This window comes from Neolamprologus multifasciatus, chromosome 6 (assembly GCF_963576455.1).
Source record: "Neolamprologus multifasciatus chromosome 6, fNeoMul1.2, whole genome shotgun sequence".
Lineage (NCBI taxonomy): Eukaryota > Metazoa > Chordata > Actinopteri > Cichliformes > Cichlidae > Neolamprologus > Neolamprologus multifasciatus.
The window spans coordinates 12,847,839-12,865,403 of NC_140444.1; the positions used below are offsets into that span (position 1 = coordinate 12,847,839).

General features: G+C 38.1%; 3 protein-coding genes across 4 annotated transcripts in view; all 3 read right to left on the reverse strand.

Annotated features, from left to right (window-relative positions):
• Window positions 1-241: 241 nt before the first annotated feature.
• On the reverse strand, window positions 242-10,397 carry stra6l (STRA6-like). Its single transcript, XM_085162621.1, has 18 exons — window positions 9,924-10,397; window positions 9,436-9,502; window positions 8,590-8,690; window positions 7,908-8,038; window positions 6,738-6,858; window positions 6,470-6,515; window positions 6,204-6,329; window positions 5,461-5,534; window positions 4,009-4,117; window positions 3,727-3,880; window positions 3,368-3,443; window positions 3,151-3,232; window positions 2,992-3,040; window positions 2,617-2,734; window positions 2,396-2,515; window positions 1,808-1,971; window positions 1,250-1,393; window positions 242-1,133 (listed from the first exon to the last, which is right to left on the reverse strand). The coding sequence occupies exons 1-18, from the start codon at window positions 9,947-9,949 to the stop codon at window positions 913-915; spliced, it is 1,929 nt and encodes a 642-aa protein (XP_085018747.1). The 5' UTR covers window positions 9,950-10,397; the 3' UTR covers window positions 242-912.
• Window positions 10,398-10,512: 115 nt separating this feature from the next.
• spink4 (serine peptidase inhibitor, Kazal type 4) lies at window positions 10,513-12,445 on the reverse strand. The gene is made up of 4 exons (XM_085162642.1): window positions 12,252-12,445; window positions 11,679-11,710; window positions 11,427-11,539; window positions 10,513-10,664 (listed from the first exon to the last, which is right to left on the reverse strand). The coding sequence occupies exons 1-4, from the start codon at window positions 12,301-12,303 to the stop codon at window positions 10,619-10,621; spliced, it is 243 nt and encodes an 80-aa protein (XP_085018768.1). The 5' UTR covers window positions 12,304-12,445; the 3' UTR covers window positions 10,513-10,618.
• A 172-nt stretch (window positions 12,446-12,617) lies between these two features.
• LOC146516593 (phospholipid-transporting ATPase ABCA1-like) overlaps window positions 12,618-17,565 on the reverse strand; it is a 35,725-nt gene continuing 30,777 nt past the window's right edge. For both annotated transcript variants that reach the window (XM_085162604.1, XM_085162603.1), the window contains exons 41-49: window positions 17,330-17,459; window positions 17,038-17,221; window positions 16,808-16,914; window positions 16,518-16,659; window positions 16,163-16,297; window positions 15,929-16,032; window positions 15,750-15,842; window positions 15,276-15,519; window positions 12,618-15,184 (exon numbers count right to left, since the gene is read on the reverse strand). In XM_085162604.1, the coding sequence (XP_085018730.1) occupies window positions 15,041-15,184; window positions 15,276-15,519; window positions 15,750-15,842; window positions 15,929-16,032; window positions 16,163-16,297; window positions 16,518-16,659; window positions 16,808-16,914; window positions 17,038-17,221; window positions 17,330-17,459 (1,283 nt within the window). In that variant the 3' untranslated portion in view covers window positions 12,618-15,040. The remainder of the gene's footprint in view (window positions 15,185-15,275; window positions 15,520-15,749; window positions 15,843-15,928; window positions 16,033-16,162; window positions 16,298-16,517; window positions 16,660-16,807; window positions 16,915-17,037; window positions 17,222-17,329; window positions 17,460-17,565) is intronic.

Below are 17,565 nucleotides of genomic sequence, written 5' to 3' on the forward strand. Positions count from 1 at the left end.
AAAGGTTTAATCAATTTTTTTGAAAATATGCTTTTAAGTGTTGTGGAAAATGTAAACTTTTATCGCAGAAAAAGACTATTTCACTATTCTCAAAGCAAATTTCTTGTAAATTTATTATTAGTATGCTGTTTTGCATCATTCATACAATATACCAGTAATTTTGCATCTGGTATAATTGTTCAAAAGTATTAATCCAAATAACATCAACTCTAGGATTTCTGGTATCATTTTATTAATTTGTATTTTGATTTTATTTTCAGCTGACAACCTACACTGGCCTTTCTATATATGTACTACTATAAAAAATTGTATGAACGCTCACTATTAAACACAACCAGACATTTAAGGAAAAAGTAGTGTTTATTAGCAGTTAGATTTTATGCTGCCAAGACAAAATAAAAATAACAAGCACAATAGCTGTGTAGTGTAGGTCAAGTAACTGTATGGCCAGCTCCAACTCGAGATGTTATAGAGGTTGTGACAATATACAAAGGTTTGTTTATCCTTGCATTTATACATTTATATTTTTTTTAATTTGCCTTCACAGCAGATGCTTTCATTCTGAGTCAGGGAAAGAGATGGCATGAACTCATGTTTGAATTCTTATGCCAAGTCTGAGTAAAAACTATGTATTTGTGAAAAACAATACACACATAAAACCCACAGACCCTAGGCCACAGAACTCAATTAAAAAGAAGTACATTCACTAACTAGCAAATTAGTGAAGTTGTTTTAAACTTATTTATGGCACTCTCAGCTGGTGACATAACAGGTAGTGAGATTATCTAGGTTAGTCAGATGGCAGTGCTGAAAAACTTCCTTCTGCTTTATAACAGGTCCCCATTAAAGGTCTTCGTCATTCAATAGGATTCCAGCTTATATTTTTTTAAAGAACCGGAATCAAATGTGTTATTAACAGTCTTCTTCTGGTGACAATTTGATCTCTGGTGGCAGCTTTGACAATGCCTGTTGCCTCTGTGTTTGAGATGCCAAAATCCAAGCCTGCAGCACTGTGTCTGCTGGGGGAGATGATGAGGAGAGGTGGTGCTTTCTTAGCATGATCAGGGGAGGGTTCCTTAGTAATGTGTAAAGCAAAGCCCAACGCCTCCTGGCCCGACTGTTCACAGGGGGTTCTGAACAAATGGAAAGTGATAATAAAACAGAAGTTTGAGAAAGATTAGATGACAGAAAGGTCAAAGCAGTATAAAAGTGTCTATAAATGGAAGAGACACACAGACACACCACTGACCTGACACATTATTGTCGAATGTGGAGTAAGCAGATGAATTGTGTCTCTGCAGCGTACTTGACACCAGCATCTGACAGAAAGATACCAGGACTGGGTTGTTGTGATAATGGTCAGCAAAGATCATCCCAATCCATGTAGTGTAGCCTGGATAAAAGGGGAAATACAATTATCACTATTCAGAGATACAAATTCACACACCATCAGACAGGGTATTGCAGTAACATAAGAACAAATGAGCACAAAGCTGTCATTTTACACGTTTTTTACATGTTTTATTGTGAAATAACATATTTTTTTGTTGTTGTTGTTTTTTTTACTAGCTTTAATCAATATTTGACTGATACCAATATTTGCCTTGAGACAAAGTAACTTGTAATTCTCACTGAAATGCTGCCATCTCGTGGATGCATCTGAATGTGGTCTTCTGGACATCAAATAATATGAATGATAAAATTATTTTTTATTATTACTGCAGTATATTAAAAATACCAAAGAGTTTAGGTTTGACTGTGATATATATTTTTTTAACTATATGTTTTTAGTTGAATCTAAGCTTACCAGCATCCATGTTCTCATACCCCCTCTGCATAATAGTTCGGTCTATGCGAGACACCAACCATGTTCCCACCACAATGCTTAAAAGAAGCCTCAGTATGCAGGTGCTCATCCCCATAACCACGTTGTAGAAAAAGAAGAAGTAGTTGAAGCAGTGAAATGCCTTCCTAAAAAGGGGGAAATTGTGATTTCAAGTTAATGTGCTTTGAGTTAAATCCTTTTGTCTTATGAATATTTGAAAAATAATTGTTAAGTGATGTTAGTATTGGAAATCAATATATATCTATTAACTATTAACTATTAACTATAATTCTTTATGACTCTGGTGGTCATCTGGTTGCTTGTGAATATGCAAATCTCCTTGAAAAAGTGCCAATAATGCTTTCATACTACTTTAAATATTTTGTGTCTGCTATCTAATGAGCCACTTAATGAGTATGTGAGATTTACGAGAGTTTTGGATTTTTAAAAGGTGGGTTAGTGAAATTACATCAGCCTTTTGGCATTTTTCTACCACGACTAATTGCTGCCAAATGAAAGACCTGAGTGTCGGTGTGACTCAAGAACACACTTTATATGAGATACACCTACCTGTTGTTGAGGGCTAGAGGTTTCTCTTTGTCTGTGGCATCTATTTTGTTCTGAAGGAAGAAGATCTGAACCAAAATTATTTGAAGAATCACCAGGCTAATTACAATGCAGATGGTCAGACTAAAAGAGACACAGAAAAACATTAAAGGTCAGCCAGAGTGCACATTAATTTATATATGTAATCATAGCAACACAGTTATAGAAAGAAAAAACAGCCTTACAATATAGTTCCCAGTGTGGAGAGCATGCTAAGCACTTTCCCATTCATTATAGGAAGAACCACCACGTAAGCAATCAGCAAAGCAAACAGGAAGTAGACAAAATGGACAATCAGGTAGCCTAAAAAAAAGCAGAAATAATTAACAACTGTAAAAATATTTTCCTTATAATAGCTGCCTGTATAATAAATCAGACAGCTTTTCGGTGATTAATTTCATCTATTGGCATAGATTACATCTACATAGATTTGCATTTTGATGAAATCTATTGTATGAAAATGATTCTTAAGATTTGGTTCTCAAGTCCTAATACAGGATGTCCTATGTAGATCAGGCCAGTTGTCCTTGTTTTGAAAGTTTACGGTAAGAAAAGCTTACCCCACAGTGTGAAAGCGATTTGCCAGCCCGAGTATCTTGCAATGGAAGCCTGGTAAAATTCATGGCACAAACATTTTTGTGTACTTTGTTAAGAATGCAATAATTTAAAATCACTTCAGCTCTACAGTATGTGTGTTTGCATCCAAGTGTTTTTCTTACCACACTCGTAGCAGATCTAGGCTTATGAAACTTCTCAGGAAGAAAGACTTTCTGTCCTTTCCAGAGCCTCCTTAAGTGTTTCCTAATGCAAAAGTAAGCTCATTAAATTACAGACAAATTCAGATCTGTTTGTCTGCTTGCTGGTAGTAGAAATGGTAGTCTTGCTGTAAACTAAATATAGCTAACAGTCATTTTACCCGTTTCTTAAATTTCTTACCTGTAACATGCCAAAACATGGAAGGTGTAGGCAACAGAGTTAAGACTGGCAAAGATGGTGGTGGCTAGCCAGGATTCTTAAATAAACAAACCAACATAAATGCAAACATGCATAACTTTATATTACTGTATATTACTTTGTATTCTTATAAATGGCAATGACCATTGTGTTCCTAATATTTAACAAAAATATTATTCAATTTTCTAATACAGGTTTATTTGGTAATTCCTACTGGCAATATTAACTCTCGAAACAGCAGGAAATAAAATGTGTCTGATATCCACTTTACACATAATATGTGATATTAATCACAGGGTTCATAAATGCTCCCCCTTTAAAAGTCTGAAGGAACAACTTACTCCTGGCCACGACGATAAATTCTTCCAGCCATGGTACCATGTATCCCAGGGATTCTGTCTCGTTACATGCAGTAACCACATCTTTCAGTGTATTTTTCCAAGTTTCAATTTTGTCAAAAGTAGAACTACTGACACTGTAGTCTGCTAGTGTCATCTAAAGGAATGGAAAAGACAAATAAATATAGGAGTCCCCGCAGAAGAAGCATAAATCATTTAAATAACACCAAACAAAGGGAATCAATTAGACGATTCAAGAAAATCATAAAATATACTTTTCCGTACCGTATATAGGCCTATTAGGGATATTACAACAGTGCCAATGATTCTGCTGGGAAACTTGAAGTAGGGGTCCCACTCATAAACTCTCCTTTGGAACCAGGTAAGTGGCATACTGCAACACAAAGATGGATTAAAAGTTTCAATTTGTCCTCTTCTTAGGTTCAATAGCAGCTGCAGCATTTTTTTAACAGCACTGAAAATTCTCTACAGAACTGTGACACGTGTGATTTTCAATTAGCTGGATTGTTAACTCTCACATTTTTGATACTAAAACCTTTTGAAATGGCTTGAACACACCAGACTGGACTTTAAATCAGTCTGAAGCTCGGTTTCTATAAAATGCAATCATTAAAACTTAACATCCAATGTTGAGTCACATTTCATATTAGAATGAAACTAGGATGCCCTGAAGATTTGTAAAAATACATAAAAATTCAGGAAATCTCAAATATCTTTCCCTGCTTGGCTTCTCATGTCTTTGTCTAGTCTAACTCTAACCCTCTGAGAGTCTCTCAGTCTTGTTTTCTAAAACTTAAAGAATTATGAATTTGATCAACTGGTCCCTTAACGAAATTGACACCCCATTGAGAAGCTTGGGCTCGGGAGAGCTTCTCAATTGTCCTGCAGAAGTTTGCTGATGGATACTTGATGGTCGGTTGCATTGTGTGCCTGGTGACACTCTCGATGGAGGAGATTGAATGACATCTACCTATTCGGAACCATGATAACAGAGTTCTGGCTGATCAGACCTGGTTTATCGAAGAACAAAGGAAGAGGTTACAGCTGTTCAAAACCACCACAAGGCTGGCCGACATGACTGATGATGGGCAAGCCATGAGTACTCAGACTGTGTTTATTGAACACAATATGGATAAGATCTTGGAGAAGCTCACAGCTCTTCAGTGGAAATTGATAGACTTGGTGACCAGTAACTTATTAGACCAACTGCGAAACTGGAAGGCAGTTGTTCGCACTAACCCAAACAACCATCTTCTTCACTCATGCGGCTCCAGAAAAACAAATTCTTCTCCCTGTAAGCGGGAGCGTGTTTTGACTCTGGTCAAAACATCCTTCAAGGCCACCTGCATCGACTGAAGGACTGTTGACTTTCGGTGTATGGACACTTTCTCTTAGTTAAACACGGGACACACAGACACACACGCACGCATACGCATGTACACTGACACATAGATACAACGCACCCCCCCCCCCCCCCCCCCCCCCCCAGATGCATGCTGTCTATGCAATGAGGGGGGATGTCTATTCTGTTGTCTATTTTGTTCTCAAACTGATCTCACTTTAGGAGCTCAGTATCAGTATGGGTGGAGTTCTGACCTGACCTGTCTTCCCCATGTGATGTCTGTATAATGTCTGTACGGGAGGAAGGGTAAGATGGTGCTGGCTGCCGGCAGCCTTAAACCAATTTCATTTGTGTACATGAGTGGGTGTATTTACCTATGTCCGGGTGTCTTTCGCAGCAGTCTCTTAACATGCTGAACCTGGTGTCGCTCAGTTAGCTCCGCAGAATCCTGGCAACAGATTCAGACATTTATACTCAGACAAAATTCACTATATTCATAAAAAATTGTAACTTTCTAATCTATTATGAAAAAAAATGTTATTAAGATAGCAACTGACATTGACTTCAACCAAGGCAGCTACTATCTGAGTATTCATTTTATTATCTTTGTATTTTTAATGTATGAATTTTGTTTTGTTTGTTTGTTTGTTTGTTTGTTTTTTTTAAATGTAAGGAAGTTTGTACTGCAGGCTATTGTTGTTTGCCCTGAAGCCCATTTCAATAGAGAATACCTGACATAATTTTTTATTGTAATTATTTTTAGTAAAATGTGTATGTGTGTTGAAAATACAAACTACACTGGTAAGAATAATAGTTTGTGTGATGAGGTAATGAGACTTTTTGTCCATTTTTAACCAATAAATCATTAAGTTCAACTTGAAGACCTTGGTGAATGTAAATCAAATTTTAATGTAATGTTAACACATCCCCACTCTACACCCTTACAAAGTTTTATCAGAATATAAAAAATATTTGAGCTATTGTGTTTACAGGCAGAATGGGGCACATGCACACAAACCTGCTACCAACGACATAATATTCTTGATGGCAGTAATGACGTTATGTTTTACACGTATTTAGTAGGAATCATCACAATCCATGTATTGGTATTTCTGACCTCTTGTTCCATGTGCAGGCGTATTCGAATAGCTTTGACCAGGATGTAAATAAATCGCCCGAAGAGGAAGATGAGGGAGAGCATACGGGGCCACTGGGAAATCACCTTCTGGTATTTACCCAGTATCTTTAAAACCATAAACACAGACAATCATAAATGCACTAGGCAACTTCATAGCTAAATGTTCAGCAGAGTTGAATGTTTTTAATTAACATGGGTCGAATATTATGAAAGCTTGATGGACGGTACATTGCTGGGTTTCTTACCTTACCACTGGGACAAGTGACTGTTTCCCAGGCTGTAATTCCTATCCTACAACATAAAAACACAAATGTGTAATACGGTTGTTAATAAAATTAAATCACCCACACATCAACCAGTTAATCCATCTATTTAATCTCCAACTTTTTTATTATATTTTGTGTTTTTAGTTCCTTTTTTAAATTAACCATTAGTTTATTTTTGTTTTAGTTTTTGAGAAGCTTTAAATGATGTTGTAAAACATGCATACATAGACTATGTCTGAATATTTACCAAAATAGAGAGTAGAGTATTCCCAGCACTGCCCCTGTCATTCTGAATGGTGTGGACAGACAGGCAAAGAAAGGCAAATACACCAAGCCCACTTCTAAAGCTCCAATCAGGTACACAAAAGCTGAGGATAACAGTCAGAACAGTGTATCTGTCAACACAATTCTTGGAAACTCTACAGTAAAAAAGTAAGAGGATAATTTGCGCAACAGCTCTAAAATTAGAAATATCCTGTCTCAGAGTGACGCTGAAAAACTAGTTCATGCATTTATTACTTCCAGGCTGGACTACTGCAATTCATTATTATCAGGATGTCCAAAAAACTCACTGAAAAGCCTTCAGCTAATCCAAAATGCTGCAGCAAGAGTACTGACAGGGACTAGAAAGAGAGAGCACATTTCTCCTGTTTTAGCTTCCCTTCATTGGCTTCCTGTTAAATCCAGAATTGAATTCCAAACCCTGCTCCTCACATACAAGGTCTTAAATAATCAGGCCCCATCTTATCTTAATGACCTTGTAGTACCATATCACCCTATTAGAGCACTTCGCTCTCGCACTGCAGGCCTACTTGTTGTTCCTAGAGTATTTAAAAGTAGAATGGGAGGGAGAGCCTTCAGTTTTCAGGCCCCTCTTCTGTGGAACCAGCTTTCAGTTTGGATTCGGGAGACAGACACTATCTCTAATTTTAAGATTAGGCTTAAAACTTTCCTTTTTGCTAAAGCATATAGTTAGGGCTGGACCAGGTGACCCTGAATCCTCCCTTAGTCATGCTGCAATAGACGTAGGCTGCCGGGGGATTCCCATGATGCATTGAGTTTTTCCTTTCCAGTCACCTTTCTCACTCACGATGTATTAATAGACCTCTCTGCATTGAATCATATCTGTTATTAATCTCTGTCTCTCTTCCACAGCATGTCTTTTATCCTGTCTTCCTTCTCTCACCCCAACCGGTCGCAGCAGATGGCCGCCCCTCCCTGAGCCTGGTTCTGCCGGAGGTTTCTTCCTGTTAAAAGGGAGTTTTTCCTACCCACTGTCGCCAAAGTGCTTGCTCATAGGGGGTCATATGATTGTTGGGTTTTTCTCTGTATCTATGAAGCGCCTTGAGGCGACTTTTGCTGTGATTTGGCGCTATATAAATAAAATTGAATTGAATTGAATTGAATAACAATGTACCTCTGGCCCAGGATGGAACAGTGAGCGGGACGTAGTTTTCAGAGAACAGGAGCAAGACGCTGCTTGATACGGCCCCAAAGGCAAAGCCATAAGACCAACGATTGCTGAGGCTGCCTACAGTATCCAAAGGGCTGAGGCACAATGATTAATAGAAAAACAACCATAAGTACAGAAAAAGCCATAGTGATGCTGTAGTCATACATTACAGACACAAGTAAATGATTCTTAAAGGATGTCAGTGAAACTTAGTAGGGGATATCCCAAAAAGTTGATTCTGGTCATCTGGACGTAGCGTTTTCAGTAGGACAACGGTTTCGTCACCCATCCAAGTGACTTCCTTGGTCTCAGCTGAATGCAGGTTTCCCCAACGTTATAAACAGTGGTTCTGCATAATGACTGAAACTAACACTACTGACAAACAACAGGCTGACGAGTAATTGTTCCCATTGTTCCTCAGTGGTGCTGGTTTTCATGAGAGGGAGAGTGACGAAAACTTTCTCCCGCTGAAAACGAAGAACAAAATCAACTTTCTGAGAATTCCTTACCTAGATGATTACGTAATTCATTAATTTTTACACTAATACATTAGTTTAAAACTACAAACTTATGACTGATATTGTATAATAAAAGATAAGACACTGACTTGAGGACCCATCTGTTGTTACTACTCCTGTCGACTTACACAACTATAGCAAAACGTCGATCTAGGAATGGCAGTCTGTCGTCAATGGCCAGCCTCTGGGCTCGTTTCTGAAGGAATGACAGCACCCCTGCAATCAACACCTGGATGAAAAGATATCACATCATAAATACTATAATAAATAATAATGTCACGTTCGCATCAACTGTGTGAACAAGGAAATAGGGTGAGCATATGGATCTCTTATAAAGGCTTTATTTGATCCTTATATATTGCTGCACCAGTCAGTGCTGCTCACTTATTGTGGCAGCAGTTTTTTGTATGTTGCTATGCTGTTACCCTGCATTCCCAGTAGCACTGCGCTAGTGCTACTCGTAATCCTTGGTTACACAATACTATGCAAAAGTTTAGAGTCACCCCAGACTTTCTTTTATTTTTTTAATGTTGTCTTCAGTAAAAGTGACTAAAGTTACCATCCAAAGTTAGAGTGCTAAGTTTTCTGTTGTGAGCACACACAACACTTATTCATTTCTTGAGTTAGGTGACAGTTTTTGGCTTGTATTTCTGGCCACTGTTGGGTGGAATAGTAAATATAATATTTTTTTTGGATAACGTAGTAATTTAACACATTACAAATGTTTTTCAATTCTCTACAAAAAAAGTTAGTAATAAAAAAAACACCCCACCACAGATAATAGACATCTTTTGAATAAAATAGGCCTGGCTGAAATTAAGTTGGGACACTACATACTTGAGTTGTTCAAATACAAAACAAATTTCAATTATTAAGGGAATTTCTGAAACTCTGCATTATTAATATGGTCTTAATATAGGCAGTGTTGTAGTTGACCATGTCTAAGATGCAGTTTTAATGAATGAATAGCTTACTGCTGGTATGAGTGAAAGATGCAAGATTACAGACACTCTTTGGTGACAATCCTCATCCGGGGAGACCCTGGAGAAACAACGGTACTATGAACACAATGTAACATAATGCACTGTAACACATGACAAATTAAGGAACACCTAGTTTGTTCCCCTTTGTTCTGCTGAGTACAAATTAATTTGATAGACTAAAAAGACACCAACAGGACAGAGCCTATTTAAACTAAAGTGCTGATCTGAGTGGAATAAGCCTTGCAAAACCTTACCAAAGCTTTACTTACTAAATCAGATAGAGATAAAAGAGCATTTAATAAAAAGGGTTCATAGTGCACTGATAAAGTCAGTTCAAGTTCTGTCCCTGTGTCTTTGTTTCAAACTCCTAGAATCAGTTTGTAAACTCGAACTGCGCCAACAATATACAGCTGATTACAACAAAGTAAAGATCTGTAATGTAACACATTTAACATTTAGTGTTTAAAGTTTGTACTCACTCATGTTCCAGCAAGTTTCGAATCATCTTTCAATAAGTTGGTTCATTACTGTCCAGAAAGCTTTGTTTCTGCTGTGCTGTAAAGATAAAGCAGGCTGTGGAGTGATCCCACTTCTCCTTTTCCTGGTTTTAGTCATGTGACTAATATGAAGTTGACCTTTGACCTCAGGACTCAACACTTTTATAACTCTGCTGTTTTACTGTCCTCTGTGTTTTTTCTTTTTTCGTTTGCTCTCGTTCTTTGTCTGTCCAGTCCTTCCTCTTTCTGTCACTCTTTCTGCCACACACATACACTATCGACCACTGTGTTACTCAGTGAAAGGAGTGTAAACAGTCAGCTCACCCAGTTAGATAACCAAGTGTTCATTCACCTTGTGTCTTGACTTTACAAAGGAATGTTACACTGATTCCTGTCTCTAAATAACAAATCTCTCTCTTTTCTTCCCCATGTTCTATTCAGCATTGTCTTCGGGGAAACATTTGTTTAGTGCCTTTAGTTATTTGATCTTTCGTCTGTTTCACCCTCCTTATTATTGTCTGCTTTGGTGAAATGTGAATTTGGTGGATAACAAAAGAAAATACCCCAAGCACACTGTTGAATGATATTTATTGATTGCGGCAAGTATTTAAAACAGTTGGAATCATTTCACTTGATTCTGATTGGGCCCTTGACAGTGACATCACCAGGTGTGGCAGTCAGCAGCTCTGCTCTTTGACAATCATAATGTCCATCTTCGTTGATCTGATAAGAAAATAATAACGACATGACTGGGATGATTTATGTCAGATGACTTTTAGTTTAACATATGATAAAAAGTGAAAATGAGGTCATGTTAACCACAGGTCACATTTCATCTGTGAACAGAGATAAAATGTGTCAGGAGTTACCGGGTCATGAACAAACAGAAAGAGGGAGAAACAGAGACAGAGATCTTTTTTAAAAGAATGACATCATCCTAAAATAGCATTACTTTCCTGTAGCTAAACCTGTCTGTCATTTGAGGAAGATTCAAGCCTATATAAGCCAAGATAATGTTTTATTTTATTCATTACCTGATAAAAAATTAAAAAAAAACTCACATTACCGCAGCATTGACTTTATTTATTTTACTCAGACTCACAATATTTCCTATGTAAGGATTTTATCTTATCTTAATCCTATCTTCTATAGTTTTGTCAGTATTTTTTTTGGCAGTATTGAATAAGAGCATTGCTGCTAAATTACCTGTTCAAATGTAGAACTTTATAATTTCCCATGACATAACTATTACTTTCCTAAAAAATCACATAACATCTACATGCTTATTACTCGTAAAAGTGAATCAAGACTGAACTGGAAAGCTTCATTATTTGAATCATGAAGCAATTATTTGTCTAATTTTTTATTTTTTTATTTTTTACAAACAGAGGGATGTGCAAGTATTATATCCTCCTCAATGCAGGCTTGGGTGATGTTGAAGTAATGTGTGAATACTGGGAGTGTAGAGCAGCTGTGTGTACTCACTGTCTCTGGGCACACAGCTGACACTCATTTGCATAAGTGTTTCCATCGCTGCCACATACAGGAGAGAGGTTCAAAGGACACGCCACAATCTCTGCCGTGTCAGGACAAGTAGGCTGGCAGAAAGGTAAACATTTGTCATTTATATTCTATAATAGATACAATAATACTAACAACAAAGCTGTAGCTTCAGTTAAAACAAATCCAATCCCCGAAAGTACTCAAATATAAAGTTTCTATTTAAAAATATGTCACCTTTCTCATGAGTCCAGACCTCTCTTCTGCACCTTAAAAAAACCCAAAGAAAACTTTTAAAAAATTATATTAAAAATAGTTCATATAATAGTCAAGAAATAAAGAAAGGCCAAAAAAATAATTTGGCCTTCAAAGAAGTAACTACACTGATTCAAACTGTATTGTTAATATGTAAAATGTTCACTAAGTGTATGAGTGCATAGAATTTAATAACTAAAGTAAACAGTCATTATACTGACACACCTGACATAACAGCCCCATATTGCAAAATGCGTATGCATATGTAACTAAGTATTCTGTATTTCCTATTTATAATGAAGTCAACTTAATTATACTTTACAGATATTTTTTCCGTGACATTTGACTGTTGTTTTTGGTGATCAGTGTTGAAGTGCATAAACCCTTCAACTCAGTGTTGTAAAACAAAACTTCATTATGTCAGTGTGCTTCTACAACTGCAGCTGCTCCCCAAACTAACTAACCCCGATCTAACACAAATATAATTTCATTTAAAAGTACCCCACATACAGAAGAATGATTGTTTGTTTAGAATAGAGGGCTTTTCTTTGTTACCTGCAGTCACACAGATGAGCAGAAGTCCCAGAAAAACAACTCTCCCGATCATGATGTTGGTGGATGAATAACTCGGAGTGACAGGAACCCGTGAGTATGCTTCTCTTTTTAAAGGCAAATAAAATGTGTGTGTGGTGGGTTGGTATACGTGTGTGGGAACACAGCAGATGAAAATGGACACACAGACGCATGAAATCTCTAGAAACTTAGTCACCAGCACACATTAACCCACACACCCAAACATAAACTGATCTTTTGTTCATCCAGTAGCTACAAACTTCCATGTGACAAGCCCACCCTTTTTTTCTTTTTTTAATCTAACACACATATACTGTGAAAGCAAAGTCAAAGTAATCACATCAAGCCTTTTTTTTTGAAAATGTATGAATTTATTAATGTAAAGAATAACTATACACAATGGGTAACAACCACAAACGGCCATAATACTTAAAAATGTAAACAAATAATAATATTGAGCATGAGAAGAGAAAAATCCCTACCTTAGTACTGTCTCGCTCTCTCGTTAACTTGCTACTATCTCTGCTTTTGACTATTTCACTCATTTCTCGCGATCACATGTAAGCCTATTCTCTATTTCAAGTTTCAAACAAATCCTTTTATGCAGTGGATTAACTTTGTTTTGTCTGTATTCCAGTGCAGAGATTTGTTTTTACATGTCTCTTTTGCCATGATTTCCACTTTATAATAGTTGAAATAAAAGACTATACTAAACCTATAAAGTGCTCAAATTTAAAACAGGGGTTTGGTGGGATGGGGATCAGACCCTTGGTGTTGGTAACAGAGTCAGCCCCAGAGCAGTTATCCCCGAGATATTGGAACCCCCTTCTAAGATTCTGCATGAAACAGAGCACCTGTTATCACCTTAAAGCCTGGATTGGACTTCTGAACTATAAAGCATTACAAGCAAAAATATTAATTGACATGGTCCTCGATTTTAGCCTGGCTTACTGACTAGCTCTTATAAACAAAATATCTCAACAGCTTGTCCTATATTAGAGCTACTGACAGCACAGATACCTTCAGTGTGGCAGTTTATGGACGTGGACAGAGTAGAATTTGGCAACATGACCAGAGGATAGAAAGAACTTGCAGTCTAAATAAGACTGAATGAGAGCACAAGTTTGTTTCACGCTGTTGACAATGAGAATAGGAGGATTTTGACTGAGCTGATGGATAAAAGCACAACACAAACTTTTAAAAACATTTGCCTCCTCCAGATTATGCTGGTTGGTTAAGGATACATATTCATCTTCATTTGGCACAGATACTGTTTGTTCACTCCACTGGTAACATCTTTTTTTTTCGACTTGACGTCACAAAATTGCTACTGTACATAATATCCACATCGGCACTGGCTCAGATCTGAAAAGCTTCCGTGGTACCCTTGCACTGATGTTTATAAAAGCACATCCTGGTCACACTCAGATCTGGCGGCATGCTTTGGTACACAGAAAAAAGTCCGGACAGTCCAGGTGTGTGGCCCATTGGAAAGCATGCACTATATATTTCCATTTGACTTTCAAAAATTCTTCAGTAATCCTTAGCCCTCCTTTGTCCGAACTGGACAGAATGAGTAACAACAAGCCAGCATAGCAGACTGTACATCTTGTGCATATAACAAAGAACCACAAGATTTTTTTTGTTGTTGTTGTTGTTTTTCACGATGAAGGACACACTTTAAAACAAAACAGTCAAGTTTCTCTATACACACAAAGAAATTGGGCTTTTTTTGTGCTATGATGCATGTTGGTATCTGTCTTATACATTCCTTGGCAGCCTACATACATTGTTGTTTTAATGGAGTGCTCAAATTTCTGTCTCCACCAGTTTAGGCACTATGCTGGATAATGTCAAGGACACCAAGTACGACAAATAAAAACAAAACAACTTGGTTAGCAGTTCTTAATTGTTATTCGAAGAAAAGTAACTCTGTCAAGGTTATGTTTGCCTGGAGGAATTAAATTACCTTTAAAAATGTAATTAGTAAAAATTACTATGCTGATGATTGCACATTTGTGACTGAAAGTGGATTGTAAAAGCTTTTTTTTTTACCATCATTTGACATAGAAAAAAATCCCCCAAACTGCGCTTGGTAATGAAAAGAAATCTAGAAAGGTTTGACCCTGAATAAAAAAGCAGTCAGTCTGTTTTTAACCAGGTTAAAAAGGTTGAACAGATTTAACAGCTGGCAGTGACTGATCCAAATTTGTTTTTGTTTTTTTTATATCATCCTGATTTCTCCATACAGGCAAATATATAAACACCCTCACTGACCACAGCTAACTACTTTAGGAAAGGGGTTTAAAACTGAGAGATCTTCTGCCGTCCCCTTGGTCTTGCCCATTGAGTGGGTAGCTAGGCTACACATGCTTTCCAGTCTAATACAGTATTAAAATTCTGCTGTCAGTTCAAGTGTTCTGAGTCTTTCCTTTCTTTCTGTCAGTCTAGTGAAGGAGAAGCACCTGTCTCCTACCCTCACAGAAATATCTCGTCATCTTAAACATAATTATATATATATTTCTTGCATTGATTTGCATTGAGCTTTCATTGTTTCAGTGTCTGTCACAATACCTGCAGTCTCTGCCTTTTTAAGAGGCTGTGCATTGAAATGCAGGTCCACTGAGAAATGATGACAATTGAAAAAGACTAAAAAGTAGAAAAAAAAAATGAACGCAGTCTGTCTCCCCAGAGTTTAGTGGTCCATCTTTTCTCGGTCGTGGGGAGGGTGGGCGAAGCATTGCAACTCCCACAGATGGTATGTTGTGGAATCAGACACAGCTCTCCCTGGTCTTGTTGTCTGTGAGAAAAGAGTTCAGCTGGGAAATGTCCACTACAACAGCGTCCCGCTTGCTCAGATGGACATCTTTCAAGTGGTCCTCGTCACTTTGGTCCTTGGCAAAATTTACAAACACCTGGAAAAGGAGGGCGAAGAAGAGGAAAAACAAATGAGCATGCTTAAATTGAAGTTGGATGTTCATAATGATTGTTTGTAAGTTTGCTTACTTGGTCTAAAGTGGTCTGAGAAACAGAGTAGTCCTCTATGCTGAGAGTCTCTTTGTTCTTTGAGAGCAGGGAGAAGATTCGGGCGAGAGAGGTGAGGGATGAGGGAAGCTGGTACTGGAGCATGTTGCGGTGCTTCTCCTTCAACGTGCTCCCTGGTAGCTCCCTTTCTATGAAGTCCATTACTGGCCTAAGGTCTGGGTCTGGTCCCGCCACCCGTAGGATGATTGTGTAGCCATCTCCAAATCTAACAAGTATATTAAATATATATATACATTCAGTTTTTTTCCCTGCTATGGGGCTAAAGACCAGTCTTTCCTTCATATGAATCATTACTGCAGCTAACAGAAATACAGAATCGGGATTGCTGCCATATATAGTCATAAACATAAAATAATACCATTAATCTTGCTAAAAGTGTAAAACGGCTTTTTGTGAGCTACAATGTTGTGAGAAGTGATTTTTTTGTGGTCTCACCTGTTTTTGAGGTGCTGCACGCTGCCCAGACAGCGGAACCTGCCGTTGACCATGATGGCCATCCTGGTGCAAAGAGCTTCACACTCCTCCATACTATTACAAGACACATAAGAAAAATATTCATAAGGGGAAAGAATGTCCAGGTAAACAAACACATGGACCGGAAGGGCCTGTCGAACCTGTGAGAAGTCAGGACTACAGATCGCCCCTCTTTGATGATGCTCAGGATGGCATTCCAGAGAGCACGACGTGCCTTGGGGTCCATGCCTGTAGTTGGTTCATCCTGCGAACATGTAAGAGCAGGTACTCAGCTGCTGCTACACAATCATATTTGCCACACAGTTCACTGACTTTAGGAGCTTTAACATTCAGCAATGCTTTATTATTATATTATTATTATTAGTTTCACTGACCAGAAACACAACAGGTGGTCCTCCTATTAGAGCAATAGCAGTAGACAGTTTCCTCATATTCCCTCCACTGTAGCTGCCAGCTGCCTTGTCCACATACTTCATCAAACCCAGTTTACGGATGCCCCAGTCTGCCACCTAGTGGAGGGTTAGAGTTTTGAGTGTGTTAAACTGTCTTCTGGCTGAAACATGACACATCATGGCTGAAAGTGTTATCGTTATCAGGTAAAGTGTCTAGTTGAAATACAAAATAGGAAAAAAAAAACCAAACAAACAATAACACTGCACAAGTAGAATTATAGGTGTAGTTTACGTGTAAAAGGCAAATATGTATCACGTGTGTATGCTTGTTGCTGACCTCACAGACTTCCTTCTCGGGCACTCCTCTCAGGATAGCATAAAACTCGAGATGCTCTCTGCCAGTCAGTAGGTCATTGATAGCATCAAACTGAGGACAGTAGCCCATGTTCTGATGGACTTCATCAATCTCTGTGGTTACACTGCAGTAAGAGAAAATAGATTAAAGTGGGTTTTTTAAGTGATATGAAGAAAGAAAAAGAAACCTGAAATGTAACACCTTTTCATGAATTAAGTAGTGTTGTAATCTACATAGTGTCGTATGATATGACGTCTTTTCTTGTCTCTCACCTCTTGCCAGCCAGGTAGGCCTCGCCACTTGTTACCACAGAATCTCCTGTCAGCATTTTGAAGGTGCTGGTTTTTCCTGCTCCATTCACCCCCAGCAAACCAAAACACTGCAGGAAAGAGGAAGAATATATTCTACTTAATATTTCACATTCAAAATGCCATCTGCTAATCCTTAACTGAAAAAGAAATTACTTATCCTCATATGTATAAAAGCTAAAAGACAGCAATACCTCTCCAGGAGGGATGCCAACACACAGCCGGTCCACTGCTGGCTTCTGTTTACGCTTGTAAATCTTGGTGAGCTGTCTGAGCTCCAGGATGTCTGACTGTCCTCCACCGCTGAGGATCCGCTGTCGCTCTCTTGCCACATCCTCGTCTTCCTCTCCGATGGGCTTCAGATGACTAGTGGATGACCTGAAAGTTAGGGAGGAAAGGAGTTAAGTCTGAGTGTTGTGATATGGTGAACAAAGTTTAATGCATTTAAAACAGAATAATCACATGTATGTAATAAGTTTCCCCCACCTGGCCTTGAAGCAGAAGTGATACTGAATGAGGACGGTTATACAGAAGAAGACAACACCCTCAATGGCCATTGCAAACAAGTTCTTTCCAACCATGTCCCAGGCCAGAGGAGAGCGGAACCGGTTTTCACCTACAACAGGACATACATTTTAGGAACAAACACTTATTTTTTGTGCCTTGTCAAAAACTAATAAGGACACATTTATTGCTGTAGTTAACAACTGCCTGCTGTGTTT

Bases quoted from the DNA above. Each gene is read 5' to 3' on its own strand.
- stra6l (XM_085162621.1), bottom strand. From the start codon at position 9,949: ATGATTCGAAACTTGCTGGAACATGA. The intron at 9,503-9,923 runs GTGAGTACAAAC...TTGTTTCTCCAG, and splicing joins CGAAACTTGCTGGAACATGA to GGTCTCCCCGGATGAGGATT. The intron at 1,972-2,395 runs GTAGGTGTATCT...CCCCCTTTTTAG, and splicing joins CCTCTAGCCCTCAACAACAG to GAAGGCATTTCACTGCTTCA.
- spink4 (XM_085162642.1), bottom strand. From the start codon at position 12,303: ATGATCGGGAGAGTTGTTTTTCTGGGACTTCTGCTCATCTGTGTGACT. The intron at 11,711-12,251 runs GTAACAAAGAAA...GGTTTTTTTAAG, and splicing joins GCTCATCTGTGTGACTGCAG to GTGCAGAAGAGAGGTCTGGA. The intron at 11,540-11,678 runs GTGACATATTTT...CCTTTCTGCCAG, and splicing joins GGTCTGGACTCATGAGAAAG to CCTACTTGTCCTGACACGGC.